The sequence below is a fragment of the Poecilia reticulata genome, linkage group LG16 (assembly GCF_000633615.1).
Source record: "Poecilia reticulata strain Guanapo linkage group LG16, Guppy_female_1.0+MT, whole genome shotgun sequence".
Lineage (NCBI taxonomy): Eukaryota > Metazoa > Chordata > Actinopteri > Cyprinodontiformes > Poeciliidae > Poecilia > Poecilia reticulata.
Genome location: NC_024346.1, coordinates 2,977,972 through 2,985,529, shown reverse-complemented (window position 1 = coordinate 2,985,529; position 7,558 = coordinate 2,977,972). Strand labels below are relative to the sequence as shown.

General features: G+C 38.4%; 1 protein-coding gene across 1 annotated transcript; it reads left to right on the top strand.

Annotated features, from left to right (window-relative positions):
- Positions 1-2,407: 2,407 nt before the first annotated feature.
- On the top strand, positions 2,408-6,420 carry cd83 (CD83 molecule). The gene is made up of 5 exons (XM_008430804.2): positions 2,408-2,534; positions 2,666-2,799; positions 3,950-4,178; positions 4,428-4,552; positions 4,669-6,420. The coding sequence occupies exons 1-5, from the start codon at positions 2,489-2,491 to the stop codon at positions 4,819-4,821; spliced, it is 687 nt and encodes a 228-aa protein (XP_008429026.1). The 5' UTR covers positions 2,408-2,488; the 3' UTR covers positions 4,822-6,420.
- Positions 6,421-7,558: the final 1,138 nt, after the last annotated feature.

The window sequence follows — 7,558 nt, the reverse complement described above, 5'->3', positions numbered from 1 at the left end:
TGTGTGTGTGTGTGTGTGTGTGTGCGTGCGTGTGTGCGTGCGTGCGTGTGTGTGTATGCATGTTATTGCACCATTTGTCTTTACGTTGCTCTATAGACAGGAAAACATGTCCAGGATGCAGGAGAAGTGCAGGAGAAGTGAGGCACAGATCTTCTTCATTTTAAAACATCACAGAGAAAAGCTGCAGTTCTTCTCAAACCTCTTATCAAAACATACTGACAGAAATAGTAAATATAAAATGTATGTAAAAAACAACATCTTGTAAAACTGAGAAAAAATTCCTTACTCTGCACATCAACAGGGATCTTTTTTAACATGTTGCTTTATTTATGTTAGCCTGTTTTGCCATTCTAATAAAAAAAATCATTATAATTAGTCTTTTTTTAACCTTTTTTATCAGAGTGGCGGAAAAGGGCTTCCATTGTTATTCGTAGTATCGAAACTCTTGATTTTTTATTTTGTTTTTTAAAGTTCCTAGTAAATCTTGGGAAGTTTTCACGTCTCAACACGTGTTTGACTGAAGCAGTTGCATCACTGTGGGAATTCCCTGACAGCTTTCATTTCACTGCATGCTTTCCCTTTCGACTGGAAATCCCCACGTACAGCAGGGGGAATACCTGTAGAGGCAACTTTCACTTTCATTCAGCCGAATGTTGTTATTATTATTATTACCATCAATATAATTATTATAAAACCGTAAATATGTTTTCTAAGTGAATTGCTTTACTCTCGTACTTTTAATTACAGAAACATCGACTGTCGCGGTATAATGACTGATTCATGGCTTTCAGGTTCCACCTCCCACACCCGCCCTCGACTTCACGCTGTTTCAAAACCGTATATCAGATTATCATTTTCTGTTTTCTACACAAACATTCTGCTACGTCCTCTCTAAATGCTTTACAACTTAAGAGTATGTGCAAAAAAAAACTCCAAAAACATTTGAAACGAGCGGATTTTAATTTGACAATCGCAAAGTTGCTGATGGCACTTAAATCAATGATAAGTAGACAGTTAAATCTAAAGAAGACTCATACTGATAGTCACCTGTAAAAACGATTATGCGCATCAAATCAACCATGCTGCAGTCGCCTGTTAGATCCGCAGTGAACTGATCCCGGGGGAGAAACTCCTCACTGGAAGCCATACTGTCTGACGGGGTCAACACGTTTTTTGCACCTGTGAAGGAAACAGCAACGGTGTGAAGGCGGAGTTTGCGCTGACGGGCACACAGTAGAGCCATGTTTGAAGTCACAGACAAATCAATGTTGCTTCCAGACTAGAATCAAAACTGTCCTTTAAATTAATGAATAAATGTAAGTAATCAAATATTTAAAAATAAAATTAATTTAGAGTAGGCTACTTTACAGGGCACAAAGTGTTGCACAAAAAGAAAAACAATCACAGCTGGATAGAATCCAACTAGTTAATGCAATCTGTTTTAAATGGGTTGGATTTTAGCTGGATAATAATAATAATAATAATAATAATAATAATAATAATAATAATAATAATAATAATCCATCCATTTTCTTTACACCCTTGTCCCTCAGTGGGGTCAGGAGGGTTGCTGGTGCCCATCTCCAGCTAACGTTCCGGGCGAGAGGCGGGGTCACCCTGGACAGGTCGCCAGTCTGTTGCAGGGCAACACAGAGACACACAGGACACACAACCATGCACACACACACTCACACMTAGGGGCAATTTGGAGAGGCCAATTAACCTGACAGTCATGTTTTTGGGAGGAAACCAGAGTACCCGGAGAAAACCCACCATGCACAGGGAGAACATGCAAACTCCATGCAGAAAGACCGGGGCCGGGAATCGAACCCAGAACCTTCTTGCTGCAAGGCAACAGCTCTACCAACTGCTCCACTGTGCAAAAAAACTCCACACATCTCAATCAGATTTAGAGTTTCAACAATTCTGTCCCTTTTTTTGTTTTCGGAAACTTAATAAATCCAGGGTCCAGTAGCAGTATATGTATATGCCCAGAACCCCATAGATAAGAATTAATTCATTAATCATTAATTCTTCTTACGTTTCCTCTAAATTAACAAACACAAAATTCAAACTTAACTATTCAGAGGGTCATCTGCAGCAGGATGGATTTGTTTATCATTTTCTACTGTTTATGTTGTCATCAGATGATAAAAATTCATCACTCCTCCCTCGCATCTGTTCATCACTTCCAGACGATTCTTGCTCCGGCTGACTGATGAGAAACTATTTTTAAAATTTTCTTTCCTTCTTTTTCTCTTTCAGTTTTTTTTTCTTCCCCCATCGGGCACATAAATAGATATAATAACTGCATAGCAGTAATAAAATAAAACCCACTATGTAAAAACAAGCAAAAAGGGAATCTGAACAGGAAGTGGGAGGAGCATAAAACCTCTTTATAAAGGAACATCAGCGCCCTGGACGTCACTCCGCGTTTCTCCGACTGTTTTTCACTGTTTGGACTCCGCGTCTCTATCTCCTCACCAACATGATGACTCCACACCTGCTGTGTGTTTCTCTGCTGCTGTCACTGAGTAAGTTTCTAATAGTTTTCGTTTTTATGTAAAATCTGATTTACTTGAATTCAGCATCGGAACACGCGTCTGTCATTCAAACTGAAAGGAAAACGTACTGACGTACAGCGTTTCTCTCTTCTACCCGTCAGTGCGCTCGGCATCCAGCAGAGCCGTCAGCGAGGACATGCTGGAGGTTTTCACTCTCTCTGATCAGGACTCTACCCTGAGGTGCACCGCCAAACAAACACCCGGGGTGCAGTACAGCTCCGTGAGGTGGTACAAGGTGAGAACATCCGCTTGTTCAAACCTTTTCTTCGCTGGCTGTAGATTTCTGAGTGGGAAAATCCACGCCTGTCATCACCCGACACCGCGAACTGCCGCTGGTTTCAGTTTGGTTTCCTTTAAACGCTTCATGTGTTACTGGAAACAGTTTGGGCAAATAAACCTGAGCAGAATTAGAAGAACAGCAGGAGTCTGGATTATTGAAGCCTGTCAGAATTAAAACAGCAGCAGTAGAGATACTTTTAAACTTAAACTGTTATAGTTCACTGTTTACTGCTGTCTGTTTATTATTCACCTTGCCAGACCATATCAGTGTAATGATTACAGTTTAGTTCATAATCTGGCAGACATGTTAGAAATACTTTAGGGTAAAATTAGCAAAAAAATTATACAGATCAGAACACTCATTTTATTGTTTACTGATTTTTGACCTCATAAAGGATTACCAGCATAAGAGTAATTAATATTTTATTGATTTATTGCAGGCGTATAGTAAACCTGTAACTCAAGTATTTAATTAAGAAAATAATTCAAATAAGAACAACATACATAAGTGCAAATTGCTTTATGCAAAAGTTTTAAACCACTCCCTTTTGAAGAATATATATTTAGGATACTAAAGTATTGCAGGATGTTTCTGCTATTAGCTTTCTGAGTGAACTGTTGAAGCTAAAAAACATTTATCATCTTTACTTTTCAAAGATTCACACAGGAACAAATTGTGTCCTGATGACTAGTTTGTAACAAAGAGCCTACAGATCCAATTTCAAATTGATTCTTTGCTGAGTTTTCAGCATACCAGTAAGCTGGGAAGCGTTTTATTGGCAGGGCAGTTTGTAAGTCAGGGTTCAGTGGCAGTAAAATGCTCCTTTGAAAATGGATGAAAAGCAGCTGATGTCCAATAAAAACTTGAATAGCCTTCAGAAAATTTGAGAAAATATTGTTGCACCCTTGGACAGTTTAAGGATTACAGAGCTGGTCTAATAATGGATTACTTAAATCTAACAAAAATAAAGAAAAATTGGTGATGTAAACAGAACTGGTAACTCACTATGTATAAGTTGTTTTTGCTTCTGTTCCTAAACGTCTTGTGTCAGGTTCTTGTTCTGATCTCTCAGTTTCATGTAACAAGTTTTTCCTTGGCTTCACAGGCTGGAAGTGACTCGTCTCATCAGCGCAATGGTCTTCTGGCCAGAAGCCTCCCAAATGGCACCACCAGATGGTACAAAGACGTGACCAGGAAGGTGGAGCTGCAGGATGAATCCCTTGACCTCGTCCTGCCCAACGTGACGTGCAGCGACGGTGGAGTGTACCTGTGTTTTCTGGCTGCACCTGTGGGCCAGCAGAACCAGGAGGGGAAAGTTCTGCTCACACTGCCAGGTAAGAAGAAGTCTGCTCATGGTGAAGTGGGTTATTGTCCAAATCAGGCTCTTTTAGACAGACAAATATCTTCCTGTATAATCAGGTTGAAGTTGTATGCAAAGCCCCAATTAGCTTTTAACCCTTTTTAATTTACGTAAAGCGTTTGGTGCTAAAATTATAGCTACTATTTTTAATAACTTGTGATAATCCCTACCTTTATCTCTAATTTGGAAGGTTCTAAGCGGTTCTCTCTGTTTCCGTCTCCAGATTGTCCTGCTGAAGCCACAGAATCTCCCATCGGACCTGAAACAACTTTGCTGACAGATAAACTCATGGTTATTTTTGCCTCCGTGCTGCTGGTGCTCGCACTTCTCATTTCCTTCTTGAGCTATGTAAGTGATAAACAATTCTTTAATTGTAATTTCACATAGTTTAATTTTTATCTTCTATTTACTTGTGATCCTCATTTATTCCTGATCTAAATGAATTTTCTTTTCTCCCTCCATAGAAATGTTTGAAGAATACAGTCAAGGACAGAAATCAGGTAGCCAAGAAAGAAATCTTGCTGAACGCGCCGCTCAAGCCGCTGGAAAAGAAGGACTTGATGCTGATTTACACTTTGGGTCCCAAAATGTCCAAGTTGCAGCACATTTGTGTCTGAAGACTGTCTGAGAAAGACGTGACAAAATCCGCCTCCTCCGAGGCAGCAAAAATTCAGCAAGAAAGAAAGAGCTATGGAGGGACGATCAAGTCAAAGTGTCTGCTGGGTCCAGGACACGGGTCAGGACTTTGATCGTCCAGAATGCTTGGGCTGCTCCACTTCAGACCAGAAAGACGCACAGCAAGCTGTTGTTGCTTGGACGCTCCATGCCTCAATTAAAAAAAAACAATATAAATGCACTATTAGCCGCTTCATACGCAGGACGTTTCATGGCTAACATCTATTCGCTGGTGGAAACTCTGTTTTTGTCAGACTGCTGTTCTTACTGTGGTGTTTATGCTCCAAAACTGGTGCTGATCATTTCATCCTTTCACCATTTCATACCTTTAAAAATATAACTTTTTTTCAACCATTCACCCAGGGAACAATTCATCCCAGTTTTGATGGCTAGTGACTTCAATCTATTTTATTTTATATTCAACTAATATACTTTACAGTAAAGAAATGTAGTATTATTACTCTAGTAATTAATATCAATCCAATTAAATAATTTGTGAGATTGGAGCATTTTTATCACAATTTGTCCCCATAATTTAAGAAAATAAGTTACTAGAGTAAAAGAAAAGATCGATTTACTGCAGCTTAACGACATGCAAACAAGACGGTTTGCTTAAAGGTATGAAATGGAAAAACAAAGGGTAGAAATGATAACGTTTAGGTTTGACAGGGGGAGTTAATGTAGAGTAAACAGTCTTTCTTTATTTTACTTTAAAGATATTCATTTTGTGAAAATGTTTAATTGAAATTATGCTAAACAAAGAAAAAAAAAGTTAAACACTAGTTGACAAATATATGCTGTTTATTGTTGTGAGATTACAGTGTATATTGGTAAAAGCTGCTACTGAGCCATTCCAGAACTCAGAACTTGATACCCTGAGTTCTAGTTTTATGTTCTCATACTGTGTGTGTGCAAAGGTGTGAAAGGTACATTATTTATTAAAACTGGATCTGATTACAGTGTGTTTCAGGCTTTAGTGTTCATGGTCTTCTTCCAGTTTGTGGATTGTTTTGTTGGTGCAGATGGGAAAAGCATGAAACTGTGTATGAGGGGGCGAACCAGACTAACCTTTTAAATGCAGAACTGAAAAGTGATGACATATAGAAACGCCCACATTGTGTACAGATTTAACTCTGGGGAAAGTTTTGGATGTTGGTCTCTTAGTTCTGGATTTCTCACGGGTTTGAAACTTTGAAAGCTATTGCCCTGGTTTAACCTTGCATGTTTTTGTACTTTGCCGAAGAAATAATGAAATGTTTGCTATTGCTAATAGAAAGTCCAGTTAGGAAAGTAAAGTTTTAGCAGAGGAACCTAATATGTCATGTAATCAATACGTAAATGGGAAAATCCATCATGAGCCTTTTTAATCTTTCCGCTTGCTTCTTCAAACCAGAAATGGAAAAAGGAAGTGAGAACACGCTGTTGAAGCTAATACTGTGACGTAGAATCTCTTACACATGTCATGTGCACTAGCACTTTTTATTATGTTTTAATGGCTTTTTGGAAATTACATTAAAATTGAAATAAAAACTTCAAGCTAACTGTGGGTTTGTGTGAGCTCTGTACATCTTCCAATGTTGGTATAATACTGAAAAATCTACAGAAACGGTTTATTAAGCATACACTCATGTTAAAATTATTTAATTTACTAACTGGCAAGAAACCACTGTGACACTGATGTAGCAATGATTTAGGTGTCCTGGAAAGTTCATAAAACGGCTCAGTTTAACCCATAATAACAAGTGTCAGCTGTTCATATCAGTGACACACTGAACCTCAAGCAACTTCTGACATCTGTGGTTCAGTAGTAGCTTAACAACACGATGAATTCAACAGCTGTAGCCGATGTTCGTGACACTGTGTGTGTGCTTGGTCTTGAGGCCCTGACTATGATCGTAGTCCACACCTTGAGAATCTTCCACAAACTCTTGAATTTGAATGGTTTTGATTCACAGTACTCAAAAAGGCAGTTGCTTCTAAACTTCCTGAAGATTATTTTGGTTATTATTTTTGCATGCATGATAATTATATTCCTGTAAAAACCTGTACTGTTGATTCAATTGTTCTTTGTAGCCTCCCAATATATATTTTGTTTTTTGACATGAAGAATTCTGGGTCATTTATTTCTAATGTGTTGTATATATTGATTGATGAAAACATCACATTATTCATTTTAAATGAGAAGTTATGGTGACTACCTGCTTTTTCTTGTTAAGTTTACATGCAAGTGGATCATCTCATGCAGTGAAAAATCCTAGGCCTGTTTAGGCCGAGGACTGTTTGTTAAACAGTCACAGACAGTGGTGGGAAGTAACGAAGTACAAGTACTTCGTTACTGTACTTAAGTACAGTTTTCGTGTATCTGTACTTTACTTAAGTAGATTTAATAATGGGTACTTTCTACTTTTACTCCACTACATTTTACAGTAAGTATCTGTACTTTCTACTTCACTACATTTCTACAAACTGTCTCGTTACTCGTTACATCCAAGTCGCGTTGCTCTTTTTTTCCGTTAAAATGTGAAGTTCAGGGATTTAAGGTGGCGCCGTAAAATCCGAGCAATAACGTGACTTAGTATGAGAGGCCCCAAGGGACAAAACCTACAAACTCTCTTTCACGTACAGTCAAACTCTCTTTCATTCACTATCAAACTCTCTTTCACGTACTATCAAACTCTC

What these genes read in the sequence shown, in the direction of transcription:
- cd83 (XM_008430804.2), top strand. Translation starts at nt 2,489, where the DNA reads ATGATGACTCCACACCTGCTGTGTGTTTCTCTGCTGCTGTCACTGA. An exon ending in TTCTCTGCTGCTGTCACTGA is followed by an intron (nt 2,535 to 2,665) that starts GTAAGTTTCTAA and finishes TCTACCCGTCAG; the next exon opens with TGCGCTCGGCATCCAGCAGA. An exon ending in AGTTCTGCTCACACTGCCAG is followed by an intron (nt 4,179 to 4,427) that starts GTAAGAAGAAGT and finishes TTCCGTCTCCAG; the next exon opens with ATTGTCCTGCTGAAGCCACA.